The sequence below is a fragment of the Cydia fagiglandana genome, chromosome 6 (genome assembly GCF_963556715.1).
Source record: "Cydia fagiglandana chromosome 6, ilCydFagi1.1, whole genome shotgun sequence".
NCBI classification, from domain to species: Eukaryota; Metazoa; Arthropoda; class Insecta; order Lepidoptera; family Tortricidae; genus Cydia; species Cydia fagiglandana.
The window spans coordinates 8,132,536-8,152,011 of record NC_085937.1 but is presented as its reverse complement, the minus strand read 5'-3'; the positions used below and the strand labels follow the sequence as shown (position 1 = coordinate 8,152,011).

Sequence of the window (19,476 nt, the reverse complement as noted above, 5' to 3'; positions counted from 1 at the left end):
GTTATGTAAATTCAACCAATAGAATATGAACCATGACAATGTAGGGTAGGTTGGCAATAAACTAAAGTAGCCGCTTTGTAACATTGTATGGATTTAATAGAGAAACCAACGTTGAATCTCCATACTATGTCTGTTTACTTTTAATATCACCTGTACAACAAGAATTTACATATGTATATAGAATCGGATCACGTTTCGAAGCTAGTTTCGTGATCGCCGACTATCGATCCACTTCAACGACAGGATCAAATTGATCCAGCTTTTCGAAATTGAAACTATCAATCACGATATTACATGTCACATAAACTAGTTTATTTACAACACACCGGCACAGTGACAGTAAGTAATTTAGCTGCTTTTTGCTACATCTTCCATTTGTAATAATATTATTAGTTAGCGTGTAGCGAGCTGCGCCCGCGACGGCCAATTTCACATCCACTCGACGCAGCCCGTCATTACGCTGCAAATATTACAATTACGACCTACTGAGATGTTCGACTAGTGACGTGCCTTTTCATTCAATAGTTTTTACTCAACACTCCGTTTCCTGCCATGAATTATTTATTTCCTTTGAATATTTACACTAGAGCGATTTCAATTTTAACCTGTATGTTACGACTTTTTTGTTTTTTAATTAGTCGGCGCTATTATTTTCATTAAAGCATATCGTATCCGTATCGGCAGTTCTTATCGCAGTTAACATATTATGGGCAATAAAAAGGCTCGTTGAAAAAGCAATCACTCATCCAACAACAGAACAAACATGGGCCGCGCGGATTAGTCGCGCTCCTGCGCTACAATCACAGTCGATGATTGTTGTCGAAGCTTTGAGCTTTGCTGTTACCGCCCTTCCTAATGGAAGGATCCGCTGGCGTTACGTTGTGACTAATATACGAGGTTCAGGATCCTTTGGGAGTCATTAAACGTCGTCAGGAGCTTCTGAAGCCCCGATAATGATCGTAATCGGTTGGCAGAGGTTTTTGCAAGGTCACTGCATTAGCCTGGCTTGTTAGTGGGCCGACGAGGAGCAAGCGCGGCGAGTAATGAACGGAGCTGCGAGATGCAAGTCACGGGGCAGGCAGAGGCGCCGCCGTCATCGCTCGCGTCATCGCGCCCTGTCAATAAATGATGCCCCGACAACGGAGAAGGTTATTTTCGAAGAGCTCCACTAATTAATGCCTTCCACTTAAAAAAGGTTACTTTACCTACCTAAGAAGCGGCGTCTTTGTTCTATTGTCAACTCTTTTAAAGTTTTAGAATGGGTAATGGTGCTGGTAGCCCTTATTTGTTCCATATTGTAAACGTCATTCTTGTGGTCGGATCATTATTTACTTATTTCTAATCATAGCAGTATCGCTTCACCAATGCTATTAAACGTTCCCTTATTTATGTATAAGCAATGATGGTCAGTTATGTTATGAGTTACATTTGAGCGTTACTTTCAGACGATATCTGTTCGTCTCTTTCTGGTGAATTATCACCCGTATTCGAACAATGAGATACGTCAAATACTAGATATTGAAACGATATGGATTAGATATGTCAGTGTCAAACAAGTGTCAAAAGTGACGTTTTTGTTTGAAGAAATGTCAATTTTGACACTTGTTTGACACTGACATATCTAATCCATATCGTTTCAATATCTAGTATTTGACGTATCTCATTGTTCGAATACGGCTGCAAGGCATGGATTAGGACGGATGTTTATTGTTTTTCTAACTAAAAAAAATCGCTTGCTCTTTGGCTTTTGCGTATGATCTAGCCATGTCTTTGGTGACTGAACCCCGGCACAATCTACTTGGTCGTTGAACCCCAGTACAATCTATTTCATCACATCTGTTCTGACAATCTGCAATGTTTTGATTTTCTCTATCTGTTCCCTACTTACGTCACCCGCAGGACGGCGATTAATTTAGTAGTTTAGCCGAGACTCGCGGTGGCCACCCGCGGGGCTCCGGCGGCGCCCCGCCGCGCCCCGCGGAGCGCTAATTGAAACTGACACCGATAGCGCCATTCACACTGTCCTTTATCGAACCATTTTGTGAAAACAACACATATAAAAGGGTAAAAATCGGGAATTTGCCTTTACAGGTAGAATGTTTAGGGAAAAATAGTGAAACGAACAGACCGCAAACAAACTCTGAAAATCTGAAACCTGTGTTTCCATTAACATCCCAAATCCTTGGTCAAAGTCACTGACTACGACCAATGTATAATAGAACTCTCCAGTGCCACTGAAACCGATATTTAAAATATTCTTATTTATCTACCCGTAATTCTACACACACTAGAATGATCCGATCCATCACAATAAATTTATGTCTCAACAATAAAACCGCTGCACGCGTCCCTTTCAGCCTTACAAGCGAGTGCAAGAACTATCGGAAATTGCAACTATTATCCTTACCATCCGGCTTTTAAGTGTAAATTTTCCGTTTGCAATTTGTCGTGCAGAGGGATTTAAACTAACGTCTCCTTGTAGCTCGAGTGGCCATTAAACGCAGCGGTTGGGGCTGTTATGAATTTGGATTTATCCCTCATCCTGTCTTCCTTCCCCTTGTGACTACACAGATATAGGTTACTTTGGTGACTTTGCTGACAACATATGAAGTAAAAAGAATGTTACTAAGTATCATCTTATCTAGATAATGACAAATGGCATAATTCTACACTTTACTACCATACTCCTTTCTCTTAAATAAAAAAATTAAATAAATAAAATTAAAAAACCCCAACGCTATGTGTCAAAAAAATCCATTTCTAGCCAAAAATGCCTTACCTACATTATTTTGGAAAAGAGATACTCTTTAAACTATTGGATCGATTTCTATCAATTATACCTACATAAAAAAAAACGCATCGAATTCAGTCCATCCGTTGGAAAGCTAAATACGATGCCACAGACAGACATACAGACATTGGCGTGAAACATATAAAACCCCTCATATTGCGTCGGGGATTAAAAAGAAAACAAAACTTCGACGCTAATGTTCTTTGAACAATAACTACCTATTTGCATGCAATTTTCAACGCACATCTTTTTTTACGAACTATTTTCTTGTGTAGTCGTAAATCTGTAAATGGACTGAAACAACCTAGATCTCCTAAGCTAAGTTAATGTACCGTTACGCTTTCAGTTTAATCGATATGAATTTTTGTTATTCCGCTCAACCCCTTTCTTGTACATTACGCTAGATGGAGGTAGTAATTTTCTAAATGCGCTTAAGCACATTTGCCGCTGTCACGGTTATTAACGAAGCTTAACCTACTTACTGTTTACTTATTTAGTCTCATTTGCAAGCACTAAGTTTGTAATTAAGTAATTACCCGCGGACGTGAGAGGCGTGTGCTTTATCCAATTTCGAAAAAAACCGTTGCCGATAACAATTTTTCAATTATTATGATCGATAGCCGGAAAATTAAATCAATTTAATTGGAATTAATCAATACATATCTAGTCACGATCGTTGACTAGGTAGTAATTTAATAAACATATTTCTTGTAAACCGTTACTGTATGCAACACCGTTTAAATAACTACGTTTTTCTGTTTATAAATAAATAAATATCTAATGGCCATTACAAATTTAAACAAAAGTAAAAGAATTCAACTTTACCATGGGTATTTTTTGTGAAATTGTCATTTGTCTTCTGCTAGAGTATCTTGAAAAAGATCCATATACCTACGAGTAGATGATGTGACTTGTGAGTTGTGGCACAGAATAAATAATAGTACTAAGTACAGAAGACTCACTCTCTAACAAAACGCGTCTGTTACGATCAGCACAGATATGGCCGCTAGGTGGCGACAGCGCCACGCGCGGCTTATGGCAAACCCCAAAATTGGGGCCGAACGGATGTACTTTTAGCTACCTGTAGCAAAGCGACGAAATCGCGGAGACAGGTCCGATTTAAATTACACTACTGACCTAATTTGGTAATTTTGTGTATTTAAATTATATTCATTTTTGGTGTAAATACTGGTAAGTACCCTATAAGCCCACACATCTTGATGTATTAAATATGTATGAGCTAGGCTATCATTCCCATTTGCTTGCCATATGGCTTATACAATTTTTTTTCAAACTTTAACTTGTTTTCTGACAACGATAACACAGGAACAACAAACGCGTAAGCAGCTTTCGTTAACAATCTTTCCCCGGCTACTTGCCATTAGAGGGTCGCGGAGCGCCATTAGCCCCGCGCCATATTTCACCACTCGAGGAGCCTCCATGAATACTCGCACTCGGGCTGAAGCTTTAAACCGCGCCTGTCATTGATGGCTTTAATGTCACGTCACAATATTTAGCTTTTAGGGTATCGTTACATTTTAACTTTCTTTTGATAATTTACATAATACGAGTGAATAACTTACTCAACTAAACATAACTAAACTCCTGTTTTTAGACTTATATTACAGATTTCACGTAATTATAATAAAAAGGGTTTAAGTATCAAATGCTTGTTGGTAATGTTGGTATAACATTGAAATACTTGATATACATAACAAGGGTGCTTAACCCCACACCTGTACATATTTATCACATGTAGGCCGGTAGTTGAGTCGGTATTTACATCAGAAATTTCTTATCAGTTCACGTAAAATTCAAATTTGGAACGAAGATTGTGCAGAATTGCGAATAGGAAAAATCGCTACTGTTTGTGAACGGGAAGAATCGCTACTGTACACAATAGCAAATGTGGTGGGATACTATTGTGTAGAATTCAGATTGTGCAGAATTGCGAATAGGAAGAAACGATATTGACATGAACGTCGAATACTTAATCCTAACTGATACCTACGGGATGTAATTTTTTGGCTTACATTACACTATCGTGGATTTTACACTTCTTACGCAATGTCTTGATAAGGTTAAGCAAGCGATAAATGATAATACCTAAGCCTTAACTCGCTTAATTGATTTAAAATAACGCAGGTATTAGTTATAGGTTACACGCTCTTCACCCTAGTTGACCTTCAAGCCGTTAAGTTTTTAACTTTTTATGACTGAAAGCCTCAACGCACTAGCACTGAAGCATCAGAATTCATATGCGCTTATTCGAGCACGTCCACGTAGGGTGCAGCATAATTACTGGACGTCCATAAACGCAGCTGACAAGCGCTGCGGTCGCCGCGGTCGCTCATTCAACACCCACCATTCATAACTCGCGAGTGACCGCAGCGCAGACGTGTGGAACGTTTAGCTCAATTTGCCTAGTTGCATGCAGTTTGGGACAGGACTGGAACCACAGGAGGTACTACATTCATGAATTATCTATATTGGTAAGAAAATTTAACAAAAAATGAGGTGAACCGACGCTATACTTAAAACCATAGGCAATAAGGATGAGATTTGCACATGCACTGTTGCTAATGAAATACTTCGGTGAGGATTTAGGTCCAGCAGGGATTTTGATATTATGAGTAGGAAATGTATAGGTATATTATGTAGATTCCATTCAAAGTACTGATTGTATCAAAAATAATCAATGAGTCACTTTTGATCCCAGGTTAAATCGTTAATTACACATATCTAATCAGGCTTTAGACAGTTAATCAATTTGGGTTCTTTAGTTTATTTGACGTTAGCTAGAAAAAGATATTGATTAAATTAAACACTACTATTGATACTTTCGATTGGATGTAAAACATCTACAAGGTATCATCGGCTCTTTCACCCGAGTGCTGTGATTCGATTCCTATCAGAGATCTACGAAGCGGAATAGGAGATGAAGTACTTAGGTGGTCGCGTGGCCCGGACCGCCCGTCGCGGCCGACGCCGCGCTATGCTAATTCAATTGTGTAGAGCGGATAGCGCGATACCATCGCCTTGCATTATCATAATAATGCGCGAGTCACCTCGCCGATACCAACCGTCGACATGCACTCGATACACAATTTGTAAATCGATACCTCATAACAACACAGCTTTTCGGGCCCAGGCCTTAAAACAATTGTATCATTTACCTGACACAATGGCAACAAGTAACAGGCATCTATGACACGAACAAAGGCTACATCACAAAAACTTGACAGCGTAAAACAAGAACCTCGACATCAACAGAGTGTTATGAGGCACTTACTTCAAGTAACATGGAAAGAAACCTAGCATCTATGTAATCGATTCACAGAAGTGTTGAAAAGTGGCGAAAGCCGTTCTCAGGCGGCCGCCCGCGGCCCGTAACCGTACCCACAGTTCTTGCCGGCGATTACATTCATCTAGCGGGATGCAAATTGAATTATGGGACTTTTTGTGGTCGTTCAATTGTTTAATACGTCGCTTTGTTCTTGCGCCGCTACGTGACGATTGAGCACTCAGCGCCTTGTAATCGCCGCAGTCTTCCAGCCACGATTGTTCCACACCATTCTAGTCAACCCGGCCCACCAAATTATAGTGTTTCGCCTTATTACCTAATTGTTGCTATTGTTACAAATGACTAACTGCTTTCGAAAATCTTACGATCTATCTCTTATTACAATTTATACCTATACGTATCTCCTTAACGATAGATATATGAACTGGATTGGATAATATACATGCGCATATTTTTAAGCGAAGTTTCCTCCTGAGCTTTCACGTATAAAGCTAACACATGTACCGACGTAATAAGTATTCATACTTTACCTATGCATGCATCGTCGGTTGTACCTACCTACGTCAGTCACATCCCAAGCTGGCATAAATATATGAATATCACATATTTACTGTTAGTGTTGTTAAAAACTTGGTTTGGCTGTAATACTTACCTAGGAGTAATTCGCAAAGAAATAACGTCTTGAATTCATAATTGTTCGTTTTTACGAGGACTTCAGGTCGTTGGTGCGCCTCGTCTTTGTGGTTTAGGCCCCGCGGCGCTGCGTCGGTAATTTTCTCAGCAATTAATACCCCACGTTCAATTTGTTAAATGTAAAAAAATGTGAAACAGAAGTCGAAGAAAATTACTGAAGCCACATCCACTGGCAGTTCCACGCTATTACCGTAGGAGCAAATGAAATGTCAACTAATTGCAGCGTGCCATTGTATTGACATGTGCTATTGCGGTTTTTATTGACAACACTGTCATTGAGAAGGTCGATAATTCATACGTTGGGAAAAAAACAGCATGATAGAGTATGAATAACAATTAAAATAAAGTCGAAATAAATGTTTATGTATCATTTTGCTTTTGGAAATGAACAATTGGACATGAATATGTAACAAAAATGTCACAAAACTAAGATGTAAAATTAATAAACAGGTTTAGCTATTAATCATTTTAGGTAATCTTGTAGACATAGATCGGATAGACAACCAGGGCAATAAAGCAACTCTCGCGTGCCCTGCGGCACACTTTAGTCTAACCATTTTATTTGTTTGTTACTATGGTTTAAATTGAGCTAATTATAATGATTTCTGAGGAAATTACTGGCATTAAGTTGCTACCAAAAATACGTGAGTTTAACGACGTTTTCCGAGAAACCTCGAGAGCGGGCCGACGGCGACGTGCCGACACACGCGATGCTGCTATCACATTGTATTCCTTGTATGCAATGCGGCCTTGAACTTATCTACACAATGCTATCAATATGCCTTAAGGTACTCGCTCTGTGTTAAAAGTCAATACCCGTATTAAATATGAAAGAATTCTAAACTAAAGGGCAAATAAAGGTAGGATTACGACACTATATCTATAGGCAAGTAATGAATAATATTAATTACGAAAACGGGACTTAATTGCATATGATTAAGTTTTAAAATTATCTCCGACGTTTTGAGGACAGTATTGTCCTAGTGGTATCGGAGAAAGACTGGCTAAAGTTGACATCAACATCTTCTCCATTACATTATACCCGCACTTGGTGTAATAATCGTTAAAAAGTTTTTATTCAGTGTTCAACTAATGGATATTTTGGTATCCCATATCTATCGGATATAGGTTTAGGCAGGATAACAACAACGAAAATTGGACTTTGTTAAAATATCTTTGATAAAATATCATAAATTCATAACTCATAAGTAATTGTTTTGAAAGTTAAGGTCACCTCGGTTTACAAATAGGTACGCAAAGCATCACCTACGCATACCTAACAACCGATTTCTGAAAAAGAGAAAAGTAATAAAAAAATATGTCAATATGCGGAATGGTTCTACCTACAATTTAATATAAACTTGTCGTCAGTAGTGATAGGTCGATATCGATCGAATAAAATGTTTATACAATTTTCGTGAGTAGGTGAAATTGAAAAAAAGTCGAACTTATCCCTAAGAGGGATCTCTACCAGCTAATCTCAGTTAATAATTTGATCGACCCAGGAAAACTTTATAAGTTAGTTTTTAGTATTAGATACTAAATAGTATATTATACGTATCCAATATTTATATTGTTGAGCGTACCTATCTGGTAATATTATAAGTAGATGAAAGTTAACTGTGGTTCAGTTGTCAAAGGGACCCTGAAATTTAAAACGCTCGACACTTCGCCATGCCATGTCTCGGTGCAATTAATTTCACAATTTTAATTGCCATTGTTCTGTTATAATGATTGAATTACTTGATGTCGGTATTAATCATTATAATCATTGTATGCTAGGTGTAATTATTAGGTGTTTAAGTTTTTGTCAGCTGCGTCGATAGGGTAAATCGAAACATTTATTGTGACAACGACGCTATTACGTTGATTTTGTCACCTCTTGATCATAATCATATTTAATTATACTGTTTTTGCTTTCAATTACCCTTATTTTTACCGTAATTAAATCATGTCAATATAAATAATATAAATGCTCAAATAACTCTATCTGTCTGTTTGTCTCTTACTTCTCCACTTTTAAATGCTGAATATATGTATTTAGGTAGATTGGTATGGAGATAGTTTGAGGCCCGAGGAAGGACATTTATCTATATTTTTGTATCAACATCATTCCACGCAGATACAAATCTTGCGGTCAAAAGCTAGTAATATGTAGGTATTTAAAAACGATGATGTTGCTGATAAAGATAAAAATGCTCTATAGGGCTAAGATGGTCAGCTTTTTATCATTTGTCACCATGCCTTTTACGTTGTAACAAATATGTAAGTGTGGAAGTGACACATGGCACGAGGGGTGATAAAAATGCCACCATGCCGCTCCTGGGCCGGGTGATTGTCTTTTACAAATTTTTAAACCCGGCTCACTCCATGGCTCATTGGCAATGAATCCTTTTCAAATTTATGCGTTTCTTGTCCGAGTATTCTGCAGCTAGTGTTTTATTACACGAGTGTAAAATCATAATTGTTTTAAGATTTGGCTTTAATATAAGACTAAACCGTATTCAAACATCATAAATGTACCTGGGCCAGTTCTCGGCCACTTAAATAATTTGATTCAACATTCGAGTAATTAAGAGTAAAAAAACCAGCTATATTATGTTGACTGTAGCTCTGCTACAAAGCGACAGCACAAAAGCCAAAGTGGAAGGGAGTCCCTTGTTTCCATTCGACCGCTTGTTTTTTATTCGTCTGAAACTGGTTTCTCAAATTGGTACTCCTATTATCTGGTCCCAGCCGGTGAAGGTCGGTCTCACTCAGAAAATTTGTGTAGCAAATTCCGTCACGCAAAATATTGGTGGGTAATTTCGATCAGAATTTTGACGGTTTAAATGTCCTTCTAAATTGGATGGTGTTTCGACACTTTTTTTGAAAAGGATTCTCGTACGATGGAAAATGATTGTTTTTTTAAATCACATTTCAGAACAGGATGCATTGTGATATATTTTATATGGGAATACTTATGTAACATTCAAATAACATTTTTTTAATATAGCCTATAATAAACTAGGTAAGTTATATAAGGTCTATGTGTAGTGTATAAATAGGTTGGATAACCAAGCGTAGCTATTGTTATATAAACATATCTACTTAGATCGATCAAAGATTCTTAGTTGACAGTAACTTTTTATTTATACATGTACATATAATATATGCAGAAGTTTTTTTTAAGTAAAGAACGCGCTCAGGCTATAATGTTACTTTCGACAGAGCACTAGCGGAGCCTCGGGGCTCGACAGCGAGTGGGCGCTCATGTCCGACACATTACCACACAATTTCATCGACTTATCAAATTTAAACGCTCGCATTACCGTCTAGGCGGCGATTTTATTGAAACGTTCCGATAATCGCGGAGAAACAATACGTAATCTGCCCAAATTGCTGATGGATGAGTTAGATGAGACGTGCTGCGATCGACACTCGATAAACATTTTGGTCACGTTGGCCCTAAACGTAGCAAGACAAGACAAATATTTTATCGAAAAAAATTCTCTTATGCCCCTACAATTCCATATTCCATAGATCATAATACTATACTGAATCTGTACAAAAACTCGGTCCCCCACATGTCGGGCATGCGTCAAAGTCGGGCGTCACAAGTCGGTAATTTCCCTTTAAATAAATAATTTGTTTCGGCCCAATTTGACGCGATCGCCATGTGGTGTCGGTCTAATGGCCGCGGATAACTACGCGGTTTCACGCTTTACTCACTTAGACCATCACCGCCAAACTGTGAAACGTCATTAAATTTAGTTTCGACTGCGGGAAATAAATAGGTCGTAATGAAGAAACATTCTTTACTTTATATTGGTAGGAAATTGTTTAGTAACTTGAGATAGTTCTATATATAAATATGTATTTTGGTCAAAGGGCTAAAACCTATATAAGTGCGCTAGCAGGACTAAAATGGCCCCATCCCACCAGGCCACCATGGTCCAAATATTTTATTCCAATCTTTTTACTCTGAACTAGAATAGTAGTAATATGTCATAAAGACCGGATTCGAACCGAACCCTTTATACTAAATATTTTTTTAGGCAACAAATTCTTTTATTTATTTTGGGCAACATAGTCCTGGAGGGTGATTGGAACTTGGGCCCTCCATTGCAGAATAGCTAATTAAGATCAAATTAACTAAGACGATACATTAATAAACTTTTTAAAACATGATGTATGTAATAGATAAAGATATTTTTTATGGACAGATTTTGCTAATGAACGAACAATGCCCAACACTCCATAGAACTGATTGTAGCCGTGAAATTCACATAGCAGAGACAGGAAGAGTTAATCGATACTTCCCCCAGTCAGTTTCAAATGACAGGCGCCGTCCCTTGCCTTGCAGCCTAATGATCGTATTTTGATGCTACTTACAAATTCTCGTTCGCTGGAAATCAATAAATAGGCACTTTTCATATGAGAAGGAAATCAAATAATTTTGTCTTAGGACAATACTTATATGGACGACAAGCTACTTATGTAACGCCCCCAATAATTATAATTAAAACGGAAATTATTTTTTTGACGGCCTCCTAGCCTACGAAAGCAGGAGTAGGTCTACCTACCTATCTACCTATGAGTAGGTATATAAGAAGTGCATGGGGTTCGAATCCTGATACAAATCAGAACATGACGACTAGGTGATATTGGAGTCGTGATCCCGACTGTCGAAATGAATAAAAATAAGATGATACCTTCTTGGAAACAGCATTAACCTAAGATGTATTTGATAGCATCTTTAGGTAATACATAGATATGTATTACAAAGATGCAACTGAAAGATAAAAGTAAAACTTTGTCTGTTAAAATATCGTCCATAGCCACTGCGAACTCACTTATCCCGTCATGTTGATATAAATTATTAGGCGATAATTTAACTCGTTTATTTGCATTAGAATAGGAGCCGGGGCGTCGGGGCGACAGCGATGGCGTATGGTTTCACCCCGGACGCGTTCGATAATTCCCTAATTGTGCAATTAGCTGTCTGCAATTTGCCGCAGGCTTATTTGACGCGAATTAGAACCGGCTTTTGCGAGATATAAAATCCTTATTGTTAAATTAGAAATACATATTTCAAAGGCCAAAAGTGACGCACATTACTTCAAATCACTAATCAGTTCATTTTGCCTTCGTAATAAACACATTGTAGTTCATATTATTGACATAAAATATGTAAGATATTTCTCACATACGATCAGAGCAGAATTTTTACTTGCTTAGTTAAAATCATTGACTTCAAACTTTAGAAAGGTAAATAATATACATTTTTTTATATTAGCTTTAACCGCCTTATTCATAAGGTCAATTAGTTTATTATACATGCAGGTAAACTTATAATATGTATAGGTAAACGTACATTATTGGCATGTTGGCATCAGCAAATATTATTATCATAATCTTATTTAATATGAGCGGTATGAGACGATAAGCCTTATTATCTCGAATAACGTGTTGTCTAAAAATATTAGCTCATAAGTATAGTTATGAATTTTATGAAATACAATTTGGTTAGTAACGACTTCACGATCATCTTAATAACACATCGGGATAAGCGTTTCGCTTGAATATTCATTTCGGCTCATCATAATTTTGGTGGATAATTTTAAATCAGCCAATCAGCGGTGAGTTGCGTCCGCGCCGGTGCCGCGGAGGTTTAACTCACGATTTATGGGTTCTCACATTAATTTAATTACAGCCCACGATATTAAACTTATTTGCGATATGAGAGAAAATTGGAAATTTGGTTGGTGAATATATTTTGTTAAAAATATTAGAAGATGACGTCATTTGAAGTTTGATACAAGAAAATGCTGAAATGTGACATTATTTCAAAAGAAAATGGTTAAACGTGGCCATGATAAAACAGAGAAAGTGATGAACTGATGAAAGGCGCATGACCTGTTTAATGTACTGATAGTTGCTTACGATTAGGTATTTGCAAATGAAATGAAACGTCATTGTTATTGCATAAAACCTTGAACTTGCAAAAATTGTAAACTGAAACGTACAAATTGCGAGTCCGTAGGTAAACACGTCTTCAAGCTCACAATTTAGTCCAAAATAGCAAAGTTAATAATATCCAGATAAATAGTAAGAGATTTATGACAGTAATGCTGATTATGGCAACAATACAGGTGCGAACGGCGTTACACTGAGACGACTGTCGCATTTGCCTTTAATAGTAAACGCACCCTGAGCGTGTTGTCGGTTGCCTGTCACAATCTTTTACTCACTTAAATATCTGTTTAAATACTATGAATGTTGAATATGACACTCATCTGATTGGCTTCTGATATGATTTAATATTCTGAGTCATTGAGGAATGCATTCCCACAGCACGGCACGGAGTTTCCTCCGCGCTGGCCTACTGAATTAAAGGCTGCAATTAAGTAATCCGATCCAGCACGCGGTCATTGATACATCCGGTCCCCTTTCAAATTCTACTAGCAAGCCTAATTATGATCTGGCTCTCGTAACTCTTAGAGCAAACATACGAGAATTATGTATTATTTCTGCTGGTTTTTCTTTTGTACTATGAGCATTTTGATTGTTTTCAGGAAGTAGGAACCTATATCCTTCATTGACATTGTCAAATCAGACGAATAACGTTTGGAGCCTCATTGGAACCATTTGTAGGTGTCTGCTAACAGAACGTTCTCTAGCCCAGCTTGTTGGAGGCTTTCCCGTATTACCGCATCTCTATCACATCCAATGTAAAAAAATATTACAAGGACGTATCTTTCACGATCTTTGTTACAACTGGTCTACCTACCTTAATTACATCTCGATTTCAAACTGAAAATCACCTAATGAACAAACCTATCCCATCCTGGCTACCTGACCCGACTTCATTGACTCTCACATGGTCGGTGAATCTCTTTGTGTTTTATTTAATTTTTTACGACAAAAGATCTTCGTCATTTTTGACAAGGAAAAAGCCATCAACATTGTAATGCGGTGCACGGCGCCGGAGAGGCGCCACGGTTTGATTCAATCTCGTGGCGGCCAGTTGACGACCAATTACCGATATCACTCTGTTTTGGTGCGCCCGCGCCTGCCCCAAATGGAGCATAATGCCTAGGGTAATTATGACAGCGCCGCCGACTAAGGCAGAACACATTCTACCACTCATCTTCTAATATTATCCCAAAATTGCTTCGAGAGGTGTCTATATGTATCTAAATTGAACACCTCAATGGATCAGAAAATGATTTTAACCAACTTTAAATAAAGCCCGAAGTCTCATTTCGACTGAATATTGAATTCTAAAGATCTAAAGGAAGTAGATTTAATTTGGACATATTTTATTTATTTATTTAGGGACTAATAATTACAATACCTTACTTATTGAGCATGAAAAATAAAATCTTATTTTAACTGACTCATAGTTGCCTTGGTCACATAGGTAGGTCGTAAATACTCGTAGTCGGCTACTTATTTAGTCGGTACCTACTTATTTTAATATTGACGAAACAAATGCTAGCTGCTTATGAATCGCTTAAAGATCAAAGACCTAATAATATAGGTACCCTATTATCTAGATACGCATATACATACATACATACTTATATCTTAAAGAGTAAAGTCTCACGACTTTATATCGCCGTGGCAATTGGATATGGTTTTATTTTTTTTTTATGGTAATCGTAATTGTCATGGGCTACGGGGCAGTCGTATTTATGCCGTTGTTGGCCTACATCTACTCATATCTATGCGGATATCGCAAGATAAACCTGTCTTAACGTCTGTAGCTGCTTATTTACACTAGTTAAAAAGCTTGATGAAAACATCAACCTTCACATTTGTGAGAAATACTCGTATTAGGTACTCTGACATTTATTAGCACAAAACTTCACAAAAACTCGAGGCTGTTTTGTTATTCTGAATAAAAAACGAAGTAGTCTTAAAAGCGCTTAGGTTTTAAGGATAATTTTCCGAACATGGCATAAAATGTTCAACGTTCATTAAATTTGTTCTTTCATTCGCTGGCTCAGTTTTCCAAGTTTGAAGAATAAGGGCGCGTACACACGGCACGACAGCTGCGCCAATCACAATGTACAGGGCGTGGCCGCACCCCGTTCCCCGTGTCCCGGTGTCGGATCCCTGGATTATATTATTATTGCTCACAATGGAACTTTTTTATCGGCGCTTTGTGTCTCATGCTGGGGTGAAATATCCGGTCGGATGTTCCTTGTGTGCTCACCTTTATTTTTAACTGGCTGAAATGAACAACGGTGAATGGATTATGCTTTACACCCTTATTCTAGCTTTATACGTGTTTACTTTTATTTATGAATGCAGTGCTTACGCCTAATACGCCTATCAGTATATTATAGTCTAATTATTTATATTCAAATAAGTTCTCTAACTTAATTGTATATGTTAGGAATAGGATTTCTACTTATTCTAAAATATTACTTAGAAATCATAAAAACGATATTTTTTTAAATGAATAGATAATAAATATTGGGAGGCCAGTGACGCGGGTAGCGTTTATTAATTACGACGTCCCGCGGCTCGCGGTAGCGGTCGGGAGCTGTCACCGCCGCCTAATTGTAAATACACTACAACGTCTACAACCATCTCATAATTTATTTATATTATTTCTCAGCGCCCCGGGCACGAGCCGAACACCACGTTAGTTCCCATATAAATTAGGCCATAAATCTTAGTCGACACTCGGGCCTGTTCTCACGGTCTAAACCCACCGTTGATGATAATTAAACTCGTAGGACTTCTTTTTTCGATCTCGTTAATTAACTATTCGTTGTCTGTCTTTCCAGGAACACCCGAGCTTACGCGGCACGCCGCTGGCGATGTTGGCGGCGCAGTGCAACAAGCTGTCGAGTAAATCTCCGCCGCCGCTGGCCGACGCGGCCGTGGGCAAGGGCTTCCACCCGTGGAAGAAGAGCCCCGGAGCGCACTCCCCGCCCGGCGGCGGCGCACCGCGCTCGCAACCGCCCGCCTGCACCCCCTACGGCCGAGGACCCACATCTTGTGCCGCGCCACCCTCCTATGGAAACGATCTGTATTTCCCGTCATCCGGCGATCAACTCCTAGGCAAAAGCGAATCCAGTGCGAGTCTCGGCTCGATGTACTCCCGACACCCCTATGAATCGTGGCCCTTCAACGTCGGTGGCGGCGGCAGTAGTGGTGCCTTAAAAGCTGCCGAAATGGGCGGCGTCGGTGCCGTCGGCGGTACGTGGTGGGATGTTCACAGCGGATGGTTAGACGTCGGAGGACAAATGGCAAATTACGCGGGCCAAGACTACTCGCAATTAACGCATTCACTATCCGGTGGTGCCCACTTACTACCCCCTGCCCCGCATTTACTTCAAGACGCATACAAGTCCGTGTTGCCGACGCAGGGTTCGTTCGGACTGCACGGGCCGGGTTCGCCGGCGCCACCCGCGCAGGCTCCCTCTCCCCGGTCGCAGCGTAGGTACGCCGGCCGAGCCACCTGCGACTGCCCCAACTGCCAAGAAGCAGAGAGGCTGGGCCCCGCGGGCGCTCATCTAAGAAAAAAGAACATTCACAGTTGTCACATACCCGGCTGCGGGAAAGTGTACGGCAAAACGTCCCACCTAAAAGCCCACCTTCGCTGGCACACAGGCGAAAGGCCCTTCGTGTGCAACTGGCTATTCTGCGGGAAGAGGTTCACGCGCTCCGACGAGCTGCAGCGGCACCTGCGCACGCACACCGGAGAGAAGAGGTTCGCGTGTCCAGTGTGCAATAAGAGATTTATGCGGTCAGACCACCTGGCGAAACATGTGAAAACGCATAACGGAGGTAAAAAAGGCAGTTCGGATTCGTGTTCGGACTCGGAGGAGAACAGCCAAGGGGAAGGCGGTGTGGGCGGCCGGTCGCCGGAGCACCCGCTGGACGTGAAGCCGGGCTCGCTGGTGTGACGCGCGCGCGCGGCCGCGCCGCCCGCGCCGCCGCTGCCGCTGCTGCACCACGCGCCGCTCCTGTGATACTGCCGCCCGCGCCCCGGGCCCGGGCCTGTACATACCACATATCAGAACATTGTACATAGTAACGTGCTCCTGTAAAATAGACAATGCGGTATTGCAGCCGTTGTGTATTTGTTGTGAGACTTAAGTGTTGTACAGTATAGAACTTTAATGATATACATAGTAAGAATTGTATGGTTAATTAGAATAAGTAGATCACTCTTTTAGTCCAAAATTACAGTTCATTATTTATTACTTTACTTTATATAATAATACCTCAATTGATATGAATGAAAACGAATTTATTGTCGGACCCTGCTAATAATGCTTATTTTCTTGCCTGTAATTTATGTATGTATAAATATAACGATTTTACATGTAGTTTTGTGAATAATATGGCTTCAACTTAATGGTAGTTTAAGCCGGACTGCTGGGTATATTGACTTTGCAATATTAATTAGATATATGAACTGTACGGTCAATGAATATGCCAAGGGAATTATCGATATTAACCAAAAGAATCGATAAACCGAGACACCGACAAAATGACTTTGTGCTTACTCTTAAAATATATACGAGACTAAATATGCACTAGACACCTAATTGTTTAATAGATTGTCATTCGCTAGCGCAATTAATTTGTAGATAGGTACATCCTGTGTCACACTTTCATTTACCTACCTAAGTCCTCATATGCAACTAAATCTGTAAACGTGCACACATATTACCTAGATGTTTGGTTTTAATATCATTACACCTAATAATTCTATGACACATTGAGTAGCTAATAGAGTCACACCAAGAAAAGTCTGTAGCGGATTTGATAGCCCTCGCAGTGCAAGTGTTATTTGATACGTCATAATTTCATAGAAGTTTGACGTTTAAAATAACACTTGCACTGCGTGGGCTATCAAATCCGCTGCAGACTTTTCTTGGTCCGACTCTACATTACATGGTATAATACTTACACGTAACTTTGAATTTGCATAAGATCGATTCTACAGACAACCAATCAGGCAATCACGGGTTCTATTTACTCGGATAGTCATTTCTTGTTCTAAATTTTTAATGGATAATGATCTGTCAAAAGTGACATTTCTAGTCGAAGAAATGTCTCTTTCGACAGCTGATAGGCATCCATTATTCTGAGTAGGTACATGATACGATATCCCAGCGAATAAAATACTGTTAGGTATACTATAATCACGGCGTGTAATGATGTTTAGATCAAATATCGACACAAATGAAAATGTCTCGCGTAACGTTGCCTGATAATTGATGTTTAGAAAAATCATTTAAAAATGGTAAGGTAAAATGTCTTAGTGCACGACACACTGCTTTCCATCCAGCCGGCGTATTATGGATGGCTTTATCCATCTTTATCCACGTGATAAAATAACTGTCACTTTTTAACACCGTGGGATAGAAAGTGACGGACACCGTTTTATCACGCTATCACGTAGACAAGAACGACCATCATATCCGTACAGAGGCGGTATCATGGTCGCATTTTTATCACCTGTCATGCCATATGTCACTTTCGCACTTACATATTTGTTAAAACGTGACAGGCATGGTGACAAATGATAAAGAGCCGACCAATTTAGCCTTACTGTACGGATATGATGGTCGTTCTATGTCTACGTGACAGCGTGATAAAACGGTGTCCGTCACTTTCTATCCCGCGGTGTTAAAATCTTTTACTATCCCGCGGACAGTTATTTTATCACGTGGATAAAACCATCTATAATAGGCCGGCTGGATTCATAATAAATAATACAGATGACAAACAGGTTATCACTTATTAGAAATGTCTCAACATTGAATTAGTGACTGTCATTAGGACATTTTACCTAAGTACTTTTGTTTTAGTGTTTTAACTACCATTATGTAACTATATATTCATACAAAGTTGACATACGAGTATTTATCCCTTGTAATAAATAAAACATAAATAATGGGTTTCTTGCCCATGTTTTGTTGTTAGTCCTCAAAGACCATTAAAGGCCTGTGCAGACCGGCTGCGTGTGCGTGACGTGCGCGTGCGCGTGCGGCGTTGTAGTATACAGATCCTTATGAGAGATGGCACACCGCTTGCGTGACGTGTGCGTGTGCGGCTCCAACATTTTAGCGCACGCACACGCGCACGTCACGCACACGCAAGCCGGTGTGGCTCGGCCTTAAAAGTTTTGTCCAATACTTATACAAGTATGTGTCCATTATTGTGCTATTTTGTTAGCTTGGAAAGATGTAATTAAATGATATCTAAACTTTATTGTATATTGTACAAAATTGTGCGAATTAAAAATGCCTGATATTGATTTTATAAAAATTAAAGATATTTTTCCGAGTGGGTATTTGTAATTTTATTAAAAATGTATCCCAGCAAAACCAATTTAAAGCTATGCAATTTTTTACTAGTAATAAGTAATTAGGTAACTATGTCACTTAGGACAATTTCAATGGGGCAGATAAGTACAGTTAATCTACAATAGATTTCAAAACGTGTTTAATTCTGTCTTCGATAACCTTTGAGCAGTGACTTAGGAAAATAGCGTCTAGGCACATAGTCGAATTTAACCTCGTTGACTTATTGCCCTTATTGAATTAAATATACGGTACGTCTGTCTGATATTTCAATATCCAATGTAGGATCTATAACAATAAATTTACTTACTGTAAGTACTAGTTTAAATAGAAAAATTATACTAACTAAATAAATAGACACCAACTCG

At 39.1% G+C, this 19,476-nt stretch overlaps 1 protein-coding gene across 4 annotated transcripts in view; it reads left to right on the top strand.

Annotated features, from left to right (window-relative positions):
* The window catches only part of LOC134665090 (transcription factor Sp9), a 99,550-nt gene extending 80,454 nt beyond the window's left edge, over window positions 1-19,096 (top strand). For all 4 annotated transcript variants that reach the window (XM_063521908.1, XM_063521904.1, XM_063521905.1 and 1 more), the window contains one exon: window positions 15,572-19,096. In XM_063521908.1, the coding sequence (XP_063377978.1) occupies window positions 15,572-16,696 (1,125 nt within the window). In that variant the 3' untranslated portion in view covers window positions 16,697-19,096. The remainder of the gene's footprint in view (window positions 1-15,571) is intronic.
* Window positions 19,097-19,476: the final 380 nt, after the last annotated feature.